At 34.4% G+C, this 24,156-nt stretch overlaps 1 protein-coding gene across 1 annotated transcript in view; it reads right to left on the bottom strand.

Moving 5' to 3' along the window:
* Positions 1-24,156, bottom strand: part of KCNH7 (potassium voltage-gated channel subfamily H member 7) — a 505,381-nt gene that overhangs the window by 480,522 nt on the left and 703 nt on the right. Inside the window, exon 2 of the mRNA XM_059167165.1 lies at positions 22,477-22,707. Within this exon, the coding sequence (XP_059023148.1) occupies positions 22,477-22,707 (231 nt within the window). The remainder of the gene's footprint in view (positions 1-22,476; positions 22,708-24,156) is intronic.

The raw sequence follows: 24,156 nt of genomic DNA, 5'->3' as shown, positions 1-24,156 counted from the left end.
AAAAAAACAAAATCTTTACTGATATTTGTAAGAATAGTGCTTAGTTGAGAGCATGAGGAAGAAGCAGTGCTTTCATTCTCTAATGGGAAATCAGCCCTATTTTAGAAACTGGAAGCTATGAACCCTGGTCTTGATGCCAAGTGAGCCTGGGCAAGTTGCTTGGCCTAGGCTTCTACATTTGTAAAAGGTTGTTGAAAGAAAGGAGGAGGAGCAGGTGGGAAGGAGGAAGGGGGGAAAAGAGACAGGCAGGAAGGAACCTTGGTTAGCATTTGGAGGGACTGCTACGCTGGGCCAGGAACCATTCACTCACTTCCTGGAAAGTCTAATACAGAATCCCAGTTCCTTACTATCTTAAATTTTTGTGATTCTGCAGCATTTCATGTTTAGATAATATTGCTTTAAGTTGACTCAAGGGTGGCAATGCCATTATCATCATGATCCTGTTTTCCGTGAGGTTTAATGTAGTTACTGCACCAAAGAGATGAGGCGTCGAAGGCAAAATAGGCCCTAATCATTAGCTTCTACTTTTGAAAAAGTAAATCTGTTGTTTGGACCAAAGACCTGTTATCTATAGAGGTTAAGTTCTTTCATCTGTGTAACTGTCAATATATGGCCTCACACAATAAGGTATAACGAATTCCATTGCTGTGGCCTTTGTTACAGAGACAATTAGGGTGTCCTGTTATCCATTATTCATCACTCTTGCCTTAGCTCCAAATAGAACAGCATACAGATCTAAGGAATAAATATTCTTCACACTGAAGTATTCATTCTTCTAGGATCATGGTGTCTAGTCTCAGATAACCCTCTTGAACTTGTGCTTGTCGAAATTTCATGGGCATGTTTTCTTTTGAGGGCAGGAAGCAGCAGTCTCTCTCTCTCTTTCTCTCTCTCTTTTTTAGGTATATATTCTTCTTTGTATTATTCCCTCATTCCCTTGAAGCAGTTCTCCTACCCTACGCACTTCGCACTTTCCACTACAGGTCTGTGTACTTGTTTTCTTTGTACTTCACAGTTTTGTTTCCTTACATATTTTCCCCTACTCTCCATTTCGGTTTCTGTTTTTCTTTTCTTTCCTTTTCTTTTTTTTCTTTTTTTTTTTTTTTTGCCTTTTCCAATAACTGATCAGCAAATATGCACTTCGTTTTTTAAACTCTGAAAATTATATCCCCCCCCCCCCCGCACAGGAAGCAATCTCTCTAAATATTTCAGAGTCAAAGACCAAAAGATCCCAATCTAATGTTTACTAGAATTAAAGGAGAGGATATACCTCATCCTCTAACTTATTCTAAACAGTTTATAATTAGTAAAACAGAATTACCAAAATGAAGCCTCTGTTTAAAGTTGTGAAATTTTAAAGATTCCAAACCAATAAAAGTAATCAGAAGGATAATATTAAAAAATGAGAACATGAAAATTTTCCCAATAAAGTTACTCAATAATCTTTAGTGGTTTATCACATGACAAAATAAGTAGGATGTAGTTCAATTCTCATTATGTTAATGTGAGCAATACTCAGTCATTAGAAAAATCTTGTAAAGTAATGCAATTGTATATTCCCTAGGTTTGAGGTGTGGTTTTGAACTGATCTTAATCCATTAAACATAAAGAGAAATAAAAAAAGTAAGGAACACAAAAATTGGGTCAGAATGCCCTGATGGATTTTGCATCCTTGAAAGCAAAGGGGACACCAAGGGATGATCACTTAGGAAAACTGGTTTTTCTTTGTGTCTTTGTGTCAGTCTTAAACGAATCAATAAAACATTAAGTTTGTATCACAAACACATCTGTTTCAGCTCTAGCAGCCACAAATAAACTTATTTTAAAGGATATTCATCAATTTAATCAATGCCATCTCTTGGGGACAGGTTTATTTCCTCAATATAACCATACATTTAAACGTGCTCTCTTTCAAAGAAAGCTAGGTCATTCTAGATTTCAGGATTTTGGTGAAGAAAAGATGTATTTGGCAACATGAGCAACACGTATATATCTTTCAGATTACCCAACTGATTTCCTCATAACTTTTATTCTCTAGATTAAAAAATTCTAGGTAGAAATCTGTCCTACCATTCCATTTTCCTCTTTCCTCTCATTTATTTTATTTTAGGAGAATCTTTGGATCTACATCTAACAACAACAAAAAAATGACTCTCATTAAAATTGTTTTTTCTTCCTTAACCATAATAGAATCTTGAAAACTACAAGCAGAAATCAATAGAGAGTACCCTACCCTGAAGGGTTCACAGATTAATGAAGATCCATTTGCCACTTAAAAATAAAAATAATAATGCCCTTAAACAGAAATGAGATACCATTTACTAATGTAGGAAAGAATTAAATGCAATTGGCTTATAGTTTAAAGGGGATGAAATATTGGATTTAAAATTATGAATTATCACTTTTACCAGGGGTGAAAGTTGATGTAAAATAGGCCAACAAAACAATAGATTTAGTGTCTTTGAGGCACTGCTAAAATCTGAGAGGCCATTGGGGGAAATAAACAAAACTAGTTGCTAATCAAATGTGTAACTCCTCTTATTTCCTAATCATGAAAATAAGTCCTCATTGGTATTTCAGGATATTACTAATGTCTTTCAACTTTGAAAAAAAAAGGGCAGAAAATGAGTTATTAGTTGTGATTTTTACTGCTATGATGAAAATCATATTTCCTTTGATGCATTTATTTAAGTCATATTAAAGTCTGTAACAATTGTATGGTTACAGAAAAAAAACTATCTGACTCTGAATGAAAGTAGCGATTTTATTACAGTGAAATTCAAATCTAAGGATACAGTTTGTTAAGTTTGGATCAATATAAACAATCATATAATCCACACACCAATCAAGATCTAGAATGTGTCCATCATTTTCAAATTCCCTTACATGCAATTCCCACCCCCCCATAAAAGGCAACTAGAGTTTTGATTTTTATCACCATAGATTAGCTTGTCTTTCCTAATATTGACCTATATATAAATAAAATTACTCACTATTAATTATTGTTATTTTTTTGCTTAACATATTTTTGAGAATCATTTATAATGTTGCTCTTTCATATTAATAGTTTGTTATTGTTTATTGTTGATTGGTATACCATTGACAGCTATACCACAATTTAACTGTTTGCTTGTTGATGAACACTTGCGTTGTTTGCAGATTGGAGCTATTATAAATGAAGCTAATGCAAACATTTTAGACAAACCATTTTGTGGACATATATTCTCATTTGTCTTGGATAAAGATCTACCTAGAAGAGAAACTGCTGGATCTGAAGGTAGGTGCATATTTAATTTTATAATGAAACACTGAACAGTTTTCCAAAGTATTTATACCATTTTATAATCCCATTGGCAATGTATGAAACTATCAGTTGCTCCATATTCTCACCAACATTTGATGCTGTCAGTCTTCTCACTTTATATATTCTGGTGAGCATTAAATAGCATCTTACATTGGTTTTAAATCCTATTTCCCTTTTCATGTGCTTTTAAGGCCATTGTATATTTTTCTTTTGTGAAGTATCTGTATGAATCTTTTGCCCATAATTTTTATTTGTGTTGTCTTTTCATTACTGATTTGTAGACATATGCACATATTTATTATATGGTACATGGTATATATACACATGTATTTAAAATATAATTCCTTAGTCAAATAAATATATTGGAGACATTTTCTTCTCAGTCTATTGAATTTTCAAGTTCTTTTGGGGGGGGGAGATAAGTCAATAGTGTATTTGTTTTTCTTTTTTTTTAACATCTTAATTTTATTTTTTCAATGTTCTAAGATTCATTCATGTTCTTAATGAAAGTTTTTGAAGTACGTAAATTTTTAATTTTGATGATGTCCAGTTCATTACTTCTCATTCTTATGGATAATGACTTTTAGATATTTCCTTGGAAATCTTTGCCCACTCAACGTTATAAATTTTTTTCTTGTTGTTTATTTCTAATATTTTATAAATTTAGCCTTTATGTTTAGGTCTACAAGTTCTAACAAATTAGTTTTTGTGCATAGTATAGTGTAAAGGTCAAGAACTACTTTTTCCATCCATTTTTCAGTTAATCTAGCTCATTTATTGAAAAGACTGGCATTTCTCACCACTGAATTACTTTGGTGTTTATAAAAAATCAAGTAACTATATATGTGAGGATCTATTTATGGACTATCTGTTCCATTGATCTACTTAATTGTACTATATGCCAATACTCTACCATAATGATTACTGTAGCATAATAGTAGTTCTTAAAATCAGGTGGTTAGAATTCTCCAACTTTGTTCTTCTTTTCTGTAATTGTTTTGTCTATTACATATCCTGGGCCTTTTCATATACGTTTTTGAGTCAGTTTGTTAATTTATATATAAAAAAAAATCTGCCATAATTTTGGTTAAAATTGCAGACTGATTTGGGAAGACTACACGTCTTTATAGTATTGAGACTTCTAATTCATGAACATGTAGTATCTCTGTATTTTCTTATTTGCTCCTTAACTTCTCTTAATAATATTTGTGATTATTTTAATGTAGATGTTTTGAATGTTTTTGTTAAATTTGTGATATTCATGCTGATTTTAAGAATATTTAAAAATTTTATTTCCTAATTTTTTGTCAAACCGCGCAAAAAATGGTAAGACAAGTGATGAAAGTTAAAATCAATAATGGGACGAACTAATATTAAGTGCTTCTGAAAAAGATACAGTATCATTTATATTTTATACATAACACAAATTCCATAAGTTAAGAATTAAGTTATGACGATCTGTCAACCAAATTAAAACTGAACATTCTACAAAACAATGAGCCCATATCCTTAAAGAATGTCAATGTCAGGAAAGACAAGAAAGGCTGAGGAAGTCACTCAGTCATCCATTTAAAGGAGACTAAAGAGACAAGACAACAAACTGCAATGTACCATATTGGTTGAAACCATGAATTGTTAAGAACTAATTAGCTAAAGAGCAATACAGGGACAACTGTCAAAATTTGAAGGGCATATTAGATAACAGTATTGTATCAATGCAAAATTTTCTGAATTTGATAATTAACCTGTGATTACATGAATGAATTTTCTCGTTACTCATGGATAAAACTTTGAAATATTTAAGGATGAAGGGTTATGATCTGTACATATAATTTTCAATTGTCTCAGCAAAATAAGTAAATAGACACAAAAGAGCAGTGTTTATATGTCACACAGAAAATGTAGAGAGAGATAAAGCCAATGTGGCAACTTATAAACAAAAGTTGAATCTATATTATGGTAATATGAAAGTTCCTTATGATGTTTTTGCAACTTCTCTGTAGGTCTGAGTATTTTCCAAAATAAAAATTTTAATTCGAGTGATCATATGATCACTTTAGAGTCAGACATATGGATTTTTCCTGTAATTTTAAAAGAATAATGTTAATCTGAAAAAGAATAATGTTGATCTGGGTGCCATTTGAAAGATGATAATACATTTTGCTTTCCAGCTGCCAAAGCTTTCTGCCATGTCCACCTCATTATGCTTTGTTTAGAATAGGGAGTTGAGAAAGAATGCAGGGTAAGGGACAAAGAGAAATCACTCCTAAACCAAGAATATAGGCTGCTCTCTTCTGTGACTTCTTAAGGCTAAATTGAAAATAATGCTGATTTGACAGCCTGTGTGTGTGTGTGTTCCATCCTAGTTCATTAAGAGAGATGACATTTCAGCCAAAAAATATGATCACCCACAAAAATGCAACTTCTATTTCCACATATAAATCAATGTATTTATTCGGGTGTTTCTTTATTCCATGAACTTTTATTTAGCAAATATAAAGTGCATGAGACTCCACAGATGGACAGGAAAACAAAGCAGTGTAGAGGGTATAATTCCCTAAACTTCCATTTATCTTTCTCACAGTCTTCTGGTAATGTTTCATCATGGGCAATGACCTCAACAATCAACAGTATTTTTTAAAAGACAGCTAACTGAATCTGGAAGGAAAGAAGGACTTTCATAATTACTGTTATTCATAGTTGTTTTTGTTGTTGTTATTGTTTTTCCTTTATGGATTATAACACTGCAAAAACTAAATTTATTTACAAACACAATTTTCCCATTCAAAAATTACTTCCTTTATGTTTGTATTGGATCTAGAAAAATACAAACAATATGAGAATGCCAGTTGTATCATTTTTGCTTAACTTACCTCTGAAAAACAATGGCTTATTGCTTAATTTTGATTTTTTTTATAATTATATCTTTCTTTTTAAATTTGGAAATATCAACTTCCACTTAAAATCATGAGAACTAATAATTTAGTATGTACTGAAAATCTGAATGGATTTATTGTTTCTTTAAATTGCTTTTATTAGAATGTTAATAACTTTCTTCTTTAATGCTATCCGTCCCAACTTATCTGGGGTTGTTCCTCCTACTTAATACATATCCTATATACACAACAAATTGTATACATGAAGGAAGGCTATTTTATCACAGGATTACAAACAGACTAACACATATGACTACAGTCTGACAGGAAAGCTGGGAAAAAGACGGTTGGTCACACACCCTGTACACACCATGTTTTTACAGATTCCAAGTATAAGATCCCTTACAGGACCTCTGAGAGTCAGAGGTACCTTATGAAGGACTATAAGCATTCAACAATGAACTCAGTCTCTTTACTTTTAGTCCATTCTGATCTTATGACTCACTGTGGTTTACAAAGTGGCTGAAGTTAAGTCCTTTACTAAGAACCTTCAACATGGTATTTATAGAAAGATTCATTTGTAGTCTTATTTCAAAGAGGTCAGCAGGTGCAATATATTCTTTGAAGGAATTCTGACTCATTTCTCCAGATCGCAAGATACTGTCTTTGTCTACACAGTAAGCATTTTAGGCATCACAAGAATGAGTCGCTACATTTAAACTCACTACTTTCAGACAGCTACAAAATGTTCATAAAAAGTCTGCACTACAGAATGGTATACAGTTTGAAAACCTGACACACCGTGACAGTTATAGGTTGTACTTACAGTGTTCAGACATCCAATTTGGACAGTTCTGGATTTTTCATGTTCTCCTAGTGAAATTATTAATAAATTCTCCTTTTATTTCAAAAAGAATCCTGCTTTGGATAATAAGTTATATGGTCCCCTCAGCTATACGTGGGCATCTATATCCAAATATTTTATTGAAATCAATAGGTTTCAATTAATTCCATATCTTTGAGCTGAATAAGATATCTCTTGCTTCCCACTAAGCTTTTGGGGAGGAGGCGGGGCTAACTTTACACCTCACTGTGACCTGAACTTACTCTTTCAAAACACACAGGTTTCTGGAATACCATTACTGGAACTGGGGTTGCAATGAAGCTGAAAGACATCTGTGCACAGAGTCCAAGTTGCCCAGACTGCTGACATTATCAGGGCAACCGCACCTAAAACAAGTTTTAGTATTTCAAAATAGGTCTAAGGATAAATTATGCAGAATTTGAGGCCACAATCTCCAAGGTAAAATTTCTGGGATTTCACATTTTAAATTTTTAAGAAATACTGCTGATGTCTTCTTTTACCTACTGACATCAAAATTTGGTTCACATTTTTTATTCAGTCACACATGCAGCTCTAGGTTTCTTTTTGAGCACAACACTCACTTAGCACATCAACTTACTATGTATTTTTAACCCAATTCTTTTTAACACATTTTTTTCCTGTTTGTATTATTTCCTTTGTTAACAATCCAATTATACTTACTGGGTGCCAGGAGGAGTTATAAGTGTTTTTACAAATATGGACACATTTAGTCCTTGCAAAACCTATAAGATAGGTTCTAGTACTACCAGAGTCTCCATTCACTGATGATGAATCTGAGGACATGGTAGTTAGGTAACTTGCAGAAGATCACACAATGTGTATGTTCACATTTAGACCTAGGCAATCTGACTCCTCCATGATCTTAGCCACTATGTTATGTTCCCTCTTTACCATCCTTTCCAAATAGACAAGAGATGACTTCCAGTTTATTGAAAGAAGTAATTGGCAGGTCAAATGGTTAAGAGAGGGTGCCTGGGTGGCTCAGTTGGTTGAGCGACTGCCTTCGGATCAGTTCATGATCCCAGAGTCCTGGGATCGAGTCCCGCATTGCGCTCCCTACTTCATGGGGAGTCTGCTTCTCCCTCTGACCTCCCCTCTCTCATGCTCTCTCTCAAATAAATAAATAAAATCTTAAAGAAAAAAACAAACAAACAAAAAACCCACAAATGGTTAAGAGAGTTTGTCTCATGTTTTAATGAATTGATTTATTTAAAGATTATATATGTTTTAAAGATTTTATTTATTTATTTGACAGAGATCACAAGTAGGCAGAGGCAGGCAGAGAGAGAGGGGAGAAAGCAGGCTCCCTGCTGAGCAGAGAGCCCAATGCGGGGCTGGATCCCAGGACCCTGGGATCATGACCTGAGCCGAAGGCAGAGGCTTAACCCTCTGAGCCACCCAGGCTCCCCCTTAAAGATTATTTTTGATTAGCTGCTTTTTGCAAGGTACTGAATTAGGCAGTGAGGAAAGAGATGAATTTATTTTCAAAACACCAGAAGCAGGTGTTTGTTTAATTGCATTTAAGAAAAGAAGATCAGAAGCCTCCAAATTTAAAACATTTACATGCCTCAAATCAAAAAACAATTCATACTTTTCCGTCAAGATAGGACTTGACACTACAGATGTGAACACTGTGGGTATCAGGGCCAACACCTGTACAGGAGGCCTGCCCAGGGGGGTCCTGGAGTTCTGAGGACATAGGCTCTGAAAGAAGACAACCTGCCCTGACATTGCACCTATGTTATAATACTATTTGTGCAGCGTTGGCGAGTTTATTGACTTTATCTTTTCAATTTGTAAAATGGGACTCCCTACTTCATAGGAAGTTGTGAGGATTAGAGAAAAATGAGATTTTAGAAGAGTACCATTGCATTGTAAATGCTCAATTAATGATAGTTAATATTATTAAAATGTTCCAACCACACTGCATTATCCAGCATTGCCACAGATGGATAGTTTCACAGGCCCAGTCTTAACTCTGTAGCAAGATACCAGTGTGCATGAATGTAAATAGACTAATATCAGCAAAAAGAACAACAATCCAGCATCTGATTTTTCACTTACGTTATGCTTAAACTAGCTGTGAAGATGGGCAAAGGGTGACTATTTCAATTCTGGAACAGTGGAATCAGTAGGAAGGGGGCCTGGTTAAAATACTATAATGTCATTACTGAAAGCTCCCTTTTTTTTTTCTTGGAATGTTCAACGTAAGTTTGTTTCTTGGAATCTTTAACATAAGTTAGCACATATAACTTCTTTTGGAATGAAAATGAAATGTCTGGAATTTCTTTTGCTTGTCTTCTCCAGGTGAATCAACATGCAGCTAATGTAGTTAAAAGGTATAGCTTCTTCCTCATATGAGGAAGTGGTGATGCAACATGGGGGCTTAAGTGGGTAGGAGAAGAATCAATGAAACAAGATGGGATTGGGAGGGAGACAAACCATAAATGACTCTTAATCTCACAAAACAAACTGAGGGTTGCTGGGGAAGGGGGTTGGGAGAAGGGGGGGTGGGGTTATGGACATTGGGGAGGGTATGTGCTATGGTGAGTGCTGTGAAGTGTGTAAACCTGGCGATTCACAGGCATGTACCCCTGGGGATAAAAATATATGTTTATAAAAAATAAAAAATTAAAAAAAAAGGTATAGCTTCATCTTCATTCTTTATATTTTAATTTTGAAATTCTATAACCTCAGATATTCTAACTAAAATATCTAAGCCTTCTCTTCTGGAAAAAGTGTTTTTAAATGTTATTAACAATTTTTCAAATGCCATATGAGAAGTATTTATGAAAATATTCTTGCCTATTTTTTAACACTCCAGATTAAGTTTCATTAGCTGAGCTGTAGCTCAACCAAATATTTGTCTTTATTTTCTTTTACTGAAGACAAATTAAGAATGTATTATGAAACTGACTTGGTAAAGATTTAGAAAACATAGTCAGTATCCATTACACTTTAAAAAGTAGATTAATAACAAAAGGTATTAACAGAACTCTTTTACATGAAGTATTCTCCAGAGGGAAACTGATCATTGAAGTTTTGGCATCCTCAAAGGAGCGAATAATTAAAACAAAATGTTGTGCAACTCGCACTGTACTCACGTTGTTGTGAATATATTAAAAATAATGAATGTTGGTGGGTATGAAATTTCAGTAGGCCACCCTCTGCTCACTCTGGAAACATGAACTGCAAAGAAATGAATCCAGCAATGGTAGAGAGAGAACTGAGTAGGAGCCAGCTAACGGGATAGTCAAGGCTGTGCATCATTAGTGGCATTTTTGTGTAGTCCTTCATTCAGGGAGCAAATTCAGAGAAGAGCAATCTGGGAATCTATAAATCCTACTGAGCTTTGGTTAAGTGACATTCATTATAAAGAACACCTAGAGGGAAGACCCGAGAATTGAGTCACAGCTAGAAAGATCAGATTACCTGAGCTCTGCATGTCTTGGTTAAGCAAGGCAGCCTAGGAAGAGAATGATCTTTGTCTGCAGTCATTTCAGTGGTGTTATATTGGATAAAGTTACAGGTTTATCAACTACATGTTCAGTTTCTGTCATTTGTTCATTTCTTATATATTATTGTGTATTCTAAGCATTTAATGTCATTTATGGTTTCTAAGTACATTTTGTTTCTGTTACATGGTATCTCAGCTGAATGTTTATTATTATGAGTTCACTACCTTTCATGCCTCTCACGTCAAATCTAAGCAAAACTGTAAAATATTTAAATATGTGTAGCTATACATATACATACTCAGATGCAAACTACCAAATAAAAACTCTCTTCATTAATCGAGATTTTCATTGTTATTTACACAGATAATATAAAGTACAAAATACTGAAAATAACTTCAAATCCAATTTATTCCAAATAGAAAGGACAAAATGTCCACAGAATGCTGCTAAGTAGTCAATAATTAGAACTAGTTTCTGAATCTGAGGCTTGGGAAGCAGTCAGTAAGTTACAGAAATGAAAATGTGAATGTGAAGAGCTGTTCTTGGAAAAGTGATCCTGGTGTGGGATGAGGGGTCTAATCTGCCCAACCAGCTACTCAGAGAGAATTCCATCACTCCCTAGGTTTGGCAATACTGAGTATTATTTTCTTTAAAATAAGAAAATAAATTGCATCAAATATTTTCTACTTGTGTTTTCCAATAAAGATTGCAGGTTAAATTCAGTGATGAAAAAAATGATGTGCTTTTTTGGGTCAACAAGAATTTAAAAGATTGCCCATCTTTACTACTCACAGTAAATGTGCAATTAGATGCATCAGCTTTGAAGTAGAACTCAATAAAAGGTACCAAAAGTGCTGTTTTACCCAGCACTTATACCTCTAGGGATATACACTAAGAGAACAATAGCACAAGTGTGCAAGAGAGCCTCTTTGTATGTGTTTACAACTGTGAAAAGTTGATAATAAAGTATTGTTGGTAGTACTTTACTTCCTTTAATGTAATAGTTTGTGAATATTCAAATAATTTATGGACTGTCCACGTGTTAAGTGTTACACAATGATTAATTTCTGAGTGAGGAAAACAGGCTACAGTTTGGTATAGACACTGGTCTATAAGCTGTCCTGGTCTTAGCAAAGAAAACAGAAAGTGTGTGTGTGTGTGTGTGTGTGTGTGTGTGTGTGTGTGTAGAAAATATGCTTGTTCTTTAGGTAAAAAAATTATAGGTCCTTTTTCCTGTTTCTCAATATTTTCTAATTTTTTGACAGCAAAGTTAAATCACTGTGAGAGAGAGCAGAGATATGAAGTCCTGGCTGAGGTGGTGAAATCCCGTTTCAGGGACGTGACTGATGAAGTGTCTGCTGATACCAAACAGGCCTAACCATCTCAACTTATGACTCTGGGTTTGGGGAAAAGAATGAAATGTGTTGGGAAACCAATGCAAGTATGGAGCTGTTTTCAGTGCTTAGAGAAAGACTGCAGAAAAATACATCAGACTAATGGCAAGGATTTGTAAGTATTTTACTCTGCATATTCGACTAAGGACATCCAGGGGGAGCTGGGATTGCTTCAAATGGTCATATACTATTATAGAGCATACAGATGTATTCTTTATTTTATTGACCTGAAGATGCCCCCATCAGAATCAGTTGACTAGGTAGGCATTAAAGATCTATCTGGACTGTCCTGGCCATCTACCTCTCTCCTTCTAGGCTAACTAAAGAGGAGTGATTAGTTGTCATGTCTTTAGGAACAGCTACAGATTAAGTATTACAATAAGTTGCTTCATAATATATAAACCACATGGCAGCAAATTATTAAATTAGTTATAAACAATGTAGGTTTTACAATTTTTACAATTCTTGCATCTAGCAAGATGACTGGCACAGTATGTCGAAGTAATTAGACTTCTTTAAATATGCTATCCCTGGATTCTTTAAAATTTATTTATTTATTGCTCTCTTTCTCTTCTTTTTTAAAAATCAGTGCCTTAACAAAAAAGCCCTTCAAAGAGTTCAACACTGAGTGCAAGAGACAGACATAGAAACAAATTATTACAAGATAATTCATAAGTGTTTCTAACAGAGCTAAGAAAAAAATGTTAGAAAATGTAGACAAGGTTGCCCAGGGCCTTTAGAGAGGACCAGGCATGGAAGAGAATAGTGGCCTTTGGGCAGAGCTCAGAAGCACAAAATAATAGGGTGTATAGCAGAAATTAAGACTGACATTTGGAAACATGATGAAGAAAATTAAAGGTGGTTTAAATAAACCACAGGCTCTCTACACCAGTAAATTTAGGATTTCCCTTTTACATCCTAGTGATGAATTTTGCCAAATCATGTAATTTAGCCAGGAAACAAAACTTCATTGTAGGAAGAAGAGGATAAGAACACAACAGAGCTTCTGCCATTGAATCACGCTAACGTAAGAGTTTTCTTCCAAACTTCTTAGATAAGAACTAGATAAATAGTAGTTGAGGATCTCTTAACTAAAAATATCCCCCAAATCTAAGTTGACGATATAATTTACAGTCCCAAGTGAGGACGCTTTTAAGAGGAAAAAAAAAAGTGCCATTAATAATTATGCAAAGATTATAGGCATATACTAGCTATCCTCATTCCTCTGCAACTGAGCATCCCACCTGACAGAGATCCCTTTTGAATGATACAGTCCTGTTTAAAGTATAAAACAACTAGGCTAAATCTGCATTCAATTTTTGGTGTGAATTAAATCAATCAGATTCACACCTCAGATAATAAGAAACCATAGTTAAGAACTACCATTAAGACATACAATATGGAGTAGGTTGAGGCTTAAGAAGTGTACCATTTAGAGGCTAAGTTTATAACCACAGACAAATTTAGATTTTAAATTGATCTCTATTCTAGCTTGTGATCCTAAGTACTTTACTCAACTTCTCTGAATGTCAGTTTAACCTGTAAAATGGGATAATATCTATTCCCAAAGCTGTCATGAAAATCAGATAAAGCAATGTATATAAAGAGCCAGTCACAAGATTGGAACTCGATTAACATTAGTCCTTTGGGAGAAGAGAAATAAGGTGAAGGGCTATTGTCTATGAACTACAGCCATGGGACTCAAAACCTGGAGAGCACATCTGTGTGTATAAAGGACCTAAATAAATATGTAGTTCAAGATTAACTGATTAACACTACTAAAGAACATGGATGGTGCATATAATCAGAAGAAGTTTTAACTAACTTAGCTCAGAGAAGTGCATGGGGATGTGATGAAAAATTGTTTATATAACATATGATGTTGCATAGCTCTAACATTGATTTTATTGAATTGATATGATCTTAATATACTCAAAAACCCAAGGATTATGATGTCAATATGTGATCTTTTCTAACAAAAATGGATTATTTTTTTAATATAAGTATCCTATTTAGTTTGTCCTAGATTTTATTCTTTACTTGATCTTTGAGATGTTGGTTATGAAACCACCACTAACTTTATACTTTCATTTTTGTCGTCACACCAGTTATCTTGGGTCATTAGCACAGGTTTCACTGATTAGAATTAACTATGGTGTTCTTCACATAAAGGTCAAAAGTCAGCATGAGAAGCAACAGCCATTCTGAGGTGTCTTGAACCCATGCTGTTACTACATGTTTCTCAAAACCAATATTTTGAACAACACAGAAAAATCAATGTCCTATCAAAACAAATAAACTGACAAATAGGAGCACTCCCCATGATCCTCAGGAAAGCAGAGAAAAACAGAATAGAACAGGAAGAAAAAACCCCGATAAAATCAGCAATGGTGAGAGTCCACTTTCTATCACAATGTCACCCGACTGGTCACCCAGAGGAAAAAGCAGGGAAGCCAGAGCCGCATGGCTGGGGCAGCCCCACATAGTCTAGTTCAGATGAGTTCACCAACACAGCTGACAACCAAGGGCCAAATGCACTCTCTGTCCTCTCAGACTCCTCTCCAGTCCTCACACACCAAGCACGAGCCAGGGATGTCTTACTCATTTTCAAAATAAAAAGTAGTGTGAGACATTCCACAAAACAGTGGGAACCATGAAAAAAGGTTTGTACACACACAGACCTACTTAAACAGAGGAAAGGGCACAGGGAACATTCTCAGTCACCATTTGGACTGCCCATGGAAAGAGTACTTTGCGTTTTGGCTTTTGTCTTTAAGATTTAATCTATTTGAGAGAGAGAGAGCACTCAAGAGAGAGGGAAAGAGAGAGAGCATGAGCAGAGAAGGGGATGCAGAAAGAGAAGCAGACTCCCCACCCAGCAGGAAGTCTGACACACGGCTTGATCCCAGGACCTGGGATCATGAACTGAGCCGAAGGCAGACACTTAACTGATTGAGCCACCCAGGTGCCCCTACTTTGATTTTCTTAGTTAGACATTTCATATAAATTAAAGGACTAAGAGAAAGATATGCAATGTTCAGTCATAGCAAAAGGAGCCTAGTATTTGGATTTCTCTTAACCCACCTATGACAAGTGACAATTTTACCTTAACTGTTCAGTAATGGAACAAATCTCCTCACTATGTTGATTAATGTCTTACTGCTGATAGTTTCTCAGTAGTTTAGCACTTTTGCTAAATGCAGATAGTTCAGTTAAGAGAGAGAAGACATTCATTTGATGATCATAATTCATAATAATTCTTAATTATTATTAATAAACTAATTTTATTATTTTAGATTTAACACTGTAATTATTGAATGGCCCTGAGAGCAGGCATCACCGTCAATTAGAATTTTCAAGGAACACTGAGAAATAAAATGTTATACTAGATATAAAATGTCAACTCTACGTAGTCAGTAGAAGAGTTTCAAATGCAGCAATAAACTCAAGTCAGAAATGAACAGGAGAGAACTTTGGGTTTAGCTATTACAAAGAGCTTGTTGGAGATACTAGTGAGAGTAGTTGTGATGTGGTGGTAAGCGAGTGATACTCGGGTAACTGGTTAGTTATTTTTGGTTAATAGCTTCTCTCTAATGCTTTATTAAATATTTTATAGCTATTTGCATAGTTATAGGAAATGAAGATGATTTATTCCTTAGCTTATAAGCAAAGAAATAGAGCCATTGATAAAATTCAGGTGGAAACTGTTCTTAAGAACATTTTAGAAAGTAAGAAAAATCAAAATATTACATATTCCCTATAGCTCACTTTTGTGAAGATCTCCAGATCTCAATCTGTTTGTTTCTCCAGAGCTATGGTGCCATTTCTCATCTTCTCTTCATTCTGTGTCTGAATGCTACTTAAGCACATACTTCATACCAGGTACTCTTCCGTATATTCTGGACATAGAAAGTAATAAGACTCAATATTTTTTTGAACGAACTTTAAAAAACAGATAAAATTAACTACAATAATATGTAATGATATATAGCATATTTCATGTGCTACACCAGAGGTTAGAACCAAGTGTTGTGAAAACACAAAGGAATGTTCATATTCTGGAGCAGGCAGTGGGGGCATCAGGAAAGACTTCACAGAGAAGTCTTTTGATATGTCTTTGGAAGGATGATAATAGTTTCTTTAGGGTGAGAAGCTGAGGGAAAGGCAATCCATTCAATGAGGCTTTCCACTGTTTATTACAGATGAAAGAAAGGTGAGCAAGCCTCAGTGACATAAGAAAGCAGGGCTTGTTTGAGAAACTCAGAGCAATCAAATATTATTGAAACATAAGACACATAAGACAAATGGAGTTGGCAAGATACTCAACTAATTGGTATTTATTGAGTACATATTATGGGCAAAAGACCAAGCTAGAAATAATGCTATGTATTTTATTGTATATAATACACCCAATCACTCTAACAAAGTGGCTGTTATTCTCCAAGGATGTATCAAGGAAGTAACTGAGGTGCAAGGAAGGTAAACTTGGTCAGACCTATGAATTCAGCTGGTTCCTCTAAACATGCCCTACTTAAAAACCCAAGCAAATTCAACTCTGAAGGGGATGAAGAATCCTTTTAAAGAGTCTACAACTTTATTCAGAGAGCCTTAATGAGTTAAGATAGGGTTTTTAAGTCAAGGTGTATCATAAGGGCGTTGAGCAGCAAATATAGTGAAGTTGCTAAGGTCTCAGATGTCACCACTTATAAGCTGTGCGATTCGGTGAATTAATCTCTCAGGGTCTCAATGCTTTTTCCCATAAAATGGGGATGATGAGAGTTTATGTTTTAGGAGACTGTTGTACTCATTTAATATATGAAATTCATTTACAGTGATGCTTGGCTCCAATAAGTCATCTGTGTATGTGATTCTTGTTTCAAAAATAGCTCTCTGGCCTGAGGACTCTGAGAAACAAACTGAGGGTTTTAGAGGGGAAGGGGTTTGGTGGGATGGGTGAGCCTGGTGGTGTTTATTAAGGAGAGCGTGTATTGGATGGAACTTGCATGGAGTGCTGGGTGTTATATGCAAACAATGAATCTTGGAACACTACGTCAAAAACTAATGATGTATTGTATGGTGACTAACGTAACAATTAAAAAAAAAAATAGCTCTCTGATGGCATTGTAGAGAATGGATTGGGAAGGAAGGAAAACTTCAGTCCTCAATATGCTCAAAGAAGAATGAAAAGGGTTTCGACTAGGGCACTTGGCAGGGATGGAAAAGTAAAGGTCACATTGAGAGATACTTCAGATGTAAGTAATGCAAGGAATTGGTGAGCAGTGGGTTTAGGGAGGAGAGGGAGGAAAAAACAAAACAGAAAACCATCTGACCCTGAGGTTTCTCGTTTATATGGCCAGATGAATGTTGATATATTAACATTTCATACTTCAACTGCTCCTTTCCTGTGAATTAATTATCCTAGGACTCTCCTAGCTGCTGACTGCCAGTAATTGATTTAGTGACTATTTATAGTGAAGAAATAAAAATAAAAACAATGCTGAAAACCATTAGAAGCCAGAAAGCCAGTTCCTCCCACTAAAACCAGCCTATCCCTATTGCCCTAAACTGACCCTGTTCTCAAGTCCCTTGGGTGTGAAAATAACTGAGCAGTTATCTCCGAAGCCTGCAGACGTTGTGGATTCTTTTTAGAACCAGAGCTGCAAGAGGTACGGTGCTGGTGGTTGGTAAAAAGGGGATTGATGAGCATAGCACAACTTCAGTTTGGGGACATTTTGTTTTCATTTGGGACAATAGTAAAAGTTTTCAAATTGCAAGGAAGAATGTTTCTGGAGAATTTTGAGTTTCTCAATAAACACACTGATCAAATTTAAGCTCTATATAATATCCAGAGTCCATGAGATGTTACAAAGTTTAGGTATATGAAAGACAGTATTTTAAGATTACCATTACAGTACTCTGTTGGATGAAACAAGAGAACGTACAAACAAAAAGTTAAAATGAACACCAAAATAAATTCTAGGCAAGATACTCCTTAAAATTTTTCTTAATGCTTGAATTACATATACATAGAATATAATTCCATTCTTCTCTAAAAACTACCATCTGTATCTCTACTATACAATTATGAAATTATGAAAGTGGAATATTTCACATGTCATATAACTTATAGGACTATTAGAAGATTTATTTTTGAGCTGTTAAAGTTTTAAGTAAACCACATTGCTTTAATAAGTTAGTATTACGTATAAATGACAAAAGGAGACAGGAAATACACAAAAACAAGTTTATTTTACAGTAGAGAGATAGAGGAAGAGTGGTAATTAAGCCCAAATTCTGTTCTCCATTTATATAAAAGCTTCTCCACTTCGTAGTCTACTCTTTTCCCTTTAAAAAAAAATTTCATGAAAACATCTTGGGGTTTTGAAGATAAAAGTGAGCATTAGTCCCTCCATAATACAAATATCTGAAAGCAGAAATGAATTTATGTCCTCTTCTGCATCTCCTCCAATAGCACGTTCCTCTAATGCCTAAAAAATTACCTTAAAGAGAGGTGGCGGCACTCGGTATACACTTTCACCTTTACTTCCAACAACGCAACACTTTCTAAAAGGTCTTTCCAAAAAAACTCTCAGAGATGGTAGATTTAATGTTATCAAACCAAAACCTCTTTTGAATTTAGCTGGCTCAAACACTGCCTCTGGAGTTTTGTCCCGACATGACTGCTGCCCTGTCTGGATCTGGTCCCTGTCTGCATCAAGAAAGGACTTCCCTCGGCCTCTTCTCATCCTTTAGTTCTTTGAAAGCAAGGCAAAGATAGGGACATCTCTGATTTGTTAGCAATTTTGCCATTGTACCATGCCTGAGAGCATAATGGCAAAAATATAGGAATGCTCCAACCTCTAAAAATAAAGCATTTTATATGTCCTGTTTTCCTACTGAGTTAAGACCTTTATTTCTTTTGGAGAAACTTACTTTGATTTTCCAAATGTTTAGAGTTGCTTGACAATTTAAGATAAAAATCATGTGTCTACATATGCCTGAAGTGGAAAAGCACTTCAACTGCTAGCACCATTCCATGACACACTCCAAACCTGACAAGCAATAAACTGAAAGATGACTGACTTCTCTGTTTCCTTAGTATTAGCATCACCTCCAAACTATGTAACTTATATTCACTTAGTAACTGAAGTGTTTTTTATTCCTCAATCCAATCTAATGCTAAAAAAAAAAAAAAATTGTTTTTATTTTCTAAATAAGCTCTATGCCCAATATGGGACTTGAACATACAACCCCAAGATGAAGAGCCACATGCTTTACTGACTGAGCCAGTGAAGCACCCCTAAAAAGTTGTGCTTAAAGTGAATGTATTATACTATTAAAATACATGCCCATCCTTGTGTAAGCCTCAGTGTAATTATAGTTTTGTATAATTAGAGCTTTATGTCAAAAGATTTACAGCTTTATCACCTCAAGCAATACTTCACAGCTGCCAAGAATGATTTATGCAATAATGACTTAAACTGTAAAATAGAATCCTCAAAGGAAGGGCTGTCAAATATTCCTACTGCAAATAACTAGTTTTTTTTTTTTTTTGTTTTGTTTTTTTTAATGATATTCTGGTAAACAGCAAGTTCAATTGTACCTGATAAAATCACATCAAGTAGGATGGTAGGAAGTGTTGTTTCCTAAGAATGATCAGGCAGTTCACCATGCACTGCATCTAAGTGAACTCATTACGTAGATCATGGGTTTAAACTGCTTATAAAGCCTCCGGCCGATCTGAAAGACAAGCTTTCAGAAATAATACCATGCACAAGTTTTTCTACACCAGAATGAGTGAATGGAAAAGTGGAAACAATATCTCAACTATTAGTTAATTTGCTCATTGTGCTTATTACATTCCTATCTGTATTTCTATAAAGTGCTAAATAGAGAATAAGTAAAGGAAGCATTTACTGTACATACTTAAGAAACCAAGAAACCTCCCAAAAGTAAAGGACCTCAATAATAAGGAGTCAAGGAAACTTTGAAAAACAAACCAATAAAAAATGTTGGTGATTTTATCCCTTCCTGCTTTTATAAATATAGAGTGGTTGGCAGGTCTCTAAGAGGCAAGACTTTCAAAGCATTTGAACTTCACAAGCTCTGACTGAATTTGCAGTTGCCATGTGAATAAAACCAATGCACTTTGAAGATTCTATTCAAGGTATGTGAACTAGGCTCAAAAACACAGGTTGATTACATTCAGAGCAAACAAGTCCTACTGTGTCTTTGTAATCTGAAAAGGTCATAAAATTAATCTTTCTCTTCGGAAAAAGAAAAAAAGAAAAAGCTTGGTCCATCATCTCATGTATCCCACATTGAAAGTGAAATAAGCAGCACTTGTTATTAGCTCTAAAGATTACCAAGTCCTTGTAGACTGAGTCAAATCTGAAAATGAAGCCAACAGAATCAAAATCATCACCGAAGGTTGATATTTATATACCTAAGCAAACTTTCAAGTAAATCCTCATCTAAAACAAGAAGGTTTTAATTTATATAACCAAGTGCATCCCTCGGGTAGAAAGATTTGCCTTAGTCAGCATACAAGCATCTTTACTATAGAAACTTTTACATTCATGTTTTTGATTCCAAATTTACCTGCCTTTCTTAGGGGTTTTGAGATAACTTTACACACTCCCATTGCACAAGTAACACAAGGTTTTAAAATAGCACCATTCCACTTGAAGTATAATAAACAACTTTCATTTCAGAATATTGTCTGAAAAATATAGTAAGTATATAAGTGATCCTAACAGTCCAAATTCATTTTATACCTAAATTATATAAGTTGAAAAAGTTCTGAAATGTCCTTAGAAACATAAAGATCAAATGCTGACCAACATGCCCTGTATAGCCAGAATGCACACGATGTCAGCATCGTGATAAATATTCAGGTGGAGAAAAAATGTCAGACATTCAAATTATTCCAAAAGCCCAAATTGTTGGCATCAGAGACACACACACAAAAAAGATGAGTTGCATTTGGGTGGTGAGAGCCTTAGTCCAAGAAATGCTTTCAAGACATCAGAGCAATTAGGCTATTTCTAGGAAGCCAACACCACTGATGGAAAAATGGTGGTGGTGGGGAGGGGGGTGAGAAGAACTTTAAAAACAGTCTTTATGTTGGCTGATAATCATATAATTGTTTTCATTCCAGATTAACTCAAAGTTATGCAAACCTGTCTTTCTAATCATAGTTTGTCACATAGACTCATTCAAGTTAATGTTAAGGAAAATTTAGTAATTAAGAATGACAATTTTCTACCATAAAATATTAAATTGTAAGAAATAAGAGGAAGAGTTAAACCTTTTCTATGCTAGAATTTCTGCTGTGTATTTTATCAAATAATTAATCAGTATCTCATATAAGCTATAACACATCACTCATTTTCTCATTTGCAAGACTTAAGGGTTTCCTAAAACATCTGACTACATATCCCTCTGCCTCACTGATTTTTATCAATGGCAAAAAAAAAAAAAATAATAATGCAACATCAATAAAACTAACTACAACATGCATTTTTAGCTAATTTATCTTTAAGCACTAAATTGTCAAATATCAGTAAATGTGCACATTTGAGAATGTGTATCTTTTAAATGGGTACATGTGAATATTCATACATATGAGTTCATATACTATATATGGTATGTTTAATGAATGCATGTGTATTAAATGAGTTTTTTTTTTTTTTGAGAATGGTTATAGGTCAAACATATTATGAGCCAATAACAAGCCTGAAAGAAGGAGGAGTACCCTTGGATTTGAGGTGTGACCTTAAGTTTGAAGTACCAATTTTGTTGCAGCTAAAAAAATGAGTACAAATAACTCCATAGTATCATAATTCCTTTTGTCCATTTCTTATTTTAGGACAATTCTTGAATACATGAACAGCCTTTATTATTACATAGCTTTACTAGACCAATTTTGGAAGTTCTTATATATTACCCTTAATGTTGTATAAAAAGGAGCAAAAGAAACAAGAGGTGTTGCCTATCAAATAAATCTGAAAGCCAAAAAACATTTACGACTGCAATAATTTTAGTTCGGATATACAGTTTTCAACAAGATTTTGCTCTGTGAAATATTTTCAAGCTCAAGCAAATAAAACTCTGTATTTCTCTCTTACCAAATACATTACAATACAATCAGTAAATTATTGGCCTTTATGTTATTCCCTAGAAAGGGGAGAAAGTAAGACTGAATTTTGGCACTTTGTTCTCACTTATAGTAAGTTACTACTTTTGAAGAGTACAGAGTTCCCTCATTCAAAGAAGAAATTGTTCCTATTAGTCCACTAATGACAGTATCCATATTTTTTGAATGGTAAAAAATATAAGCAAAAAATATCTACAACTAAATATTTGGAGCTTCTCTGCAAATGAACTTTCACTAATCGGTTGTCAAAATTTCATTTCATAAACATATATTTTTTTTATAAAAAATAAAAAATTAAAAAAAAAAAAAAAAAAAAAAAAAAAAAAAAAAAAAAAAAAAAAAAAAAAATTTCATTTCAATGGAATCAAATAAAAAGAATTCTAAATAGATGAACTTTACCATTTTTGTGATAGTAGGTGACCTCCACTTTCCTCTCCTCTGACCCCAGCAATGCCTGGGCAATTTGGGCAATATCATGTCTCTTGGTCTCAGGCCCATGGAGAAAGTCGCAGGTGCACGGCTTTTGCATGACATCTGGCCTGGAGAAACCAGTCATCTCGCAGAACCCATCATTGCAGTAGATGATGGCACAATTTTGCACTCTGGCATTTGCAATGATAAATTTTTTATCTGTAATAAGAAGACAGTAAGGCATCTTTTAGAGAGCTTCCACAAGATTTTCATAAACACTGGAGGAAATTGTTGCATAATAGGAGATCTGAAATGCAGGTGCTTCCCAAATTGCTAACTGCCCAGGGTTTTAAAAGGAAGAACACAAAAACCCTAAACATAAAATTAATGGTCCTAAGTAGTTTTAATAAGAAGTATTAAGGAACTACTCTTCAAATTTTGAGAATGTAATTTCCCAAATAGTCTACTTCTTAAGCCTTGTGACTCCCAAGGGTACTAAGGCACACTCAAACAAGCAGCTGTCCCATTGATATTTCCAGAATGCCATTTAATTGTAAGATAAATATTTTCAAAGGCAAACAATGAAACATCCTGTAGCTGACAAATTTCTTACCTCAACCTTGACCCTTGAAAGTACAACTTTCTCAAAGTAGCTATTATTTTTGGATTTGACTTTTCTCTATCCCTCTAAGGCATACTACACATTTGCCATGTTAAAAAACAAAACATGAAACTGTTAGCAATAAAATTATCTCATGTTAATTAATAGTTCAATAATTTGAAGATTCACCTTTCATAATATATATTTTCCAGAAGATAAAAATATTTACACATACACAGGTAAATATTATGTCAACACCTTTTCACTTTTACTTTATGAGAACCTTGAATTCCTTTGTGGTAGAGGGTATTTTAATACAAAGGACTTATTAAATTTTGACCACAAATTATATTTATTATTTCCAGATAGAATATGAACAGGATACATTAGTTTATTTGATACACAAAGTACTATATCCTCATGTCACTAAATACAGCGCCAAAACAACTGCAAAATGCACAACATAACTGTGTGTTAATGTAGATTTAAGGAAACGTTAAATATAAATTAACAAGGATTTAGAGTTAATATATTTATATAACAATAATTCATTCCTTATAGTTAGTCCACATCAGAATGTTAAATTTCTTAGTTTTGGGGATTTACTTACTACATTTCAATTTTCAAATTCCTTGATGGAAATTTAGGGAAATGATAAAGAGGCAGAAATATTGCTTTGAATACTGAACCGTTTGCATTGGGAACCAGGACGAATCAGACATTGCTTTTTCCAGATAATCCTTCTTGGGATATATTTGCATTGATTCAATGCAAAGTTTAGCTTCTATAAACTAACAGCAAGCAAGCATCCCTGTCATAACACAGCTTTGCGATTTAACCAAGGTAAAATATAGTTTGCATAGCCGCTTACATCGCTGTTACCATTTACATTCTCTTGTTCCAGTGGTATGCTCTGCCCTACTCCTGACTTTCAAAAAGTGTACAATTAAACATCTTCAAAATATAAACCCATGCTATACTGGTACGTTCCCTTTAAGATAGTAGAAGAGTAGGACATTAAGTAGCAAAGCAGATAATGGAGCAGTGGGAGAGGAGGATCAGATTGC

Source organism: Mustela lutreola, chromosome 3 (assembly GCF_030435805.1).
Source record: "Mustela lutreola isolate mMusLut2 chromosome 3, mMusLut2.pri, whole genome shotgun sequence".
Classification (NCBI taxonomy): Eukaryota; Metazoa; Chordata; class Mammalia; order Carnivora; family Mustelidae; genus Mustela; species Mustela lutreola.
The sequence above is the reverse complement of the archived record's forward strand: the minus strand, read 5'-3'. Positions and strand labels throughout refer to the sequence as shown.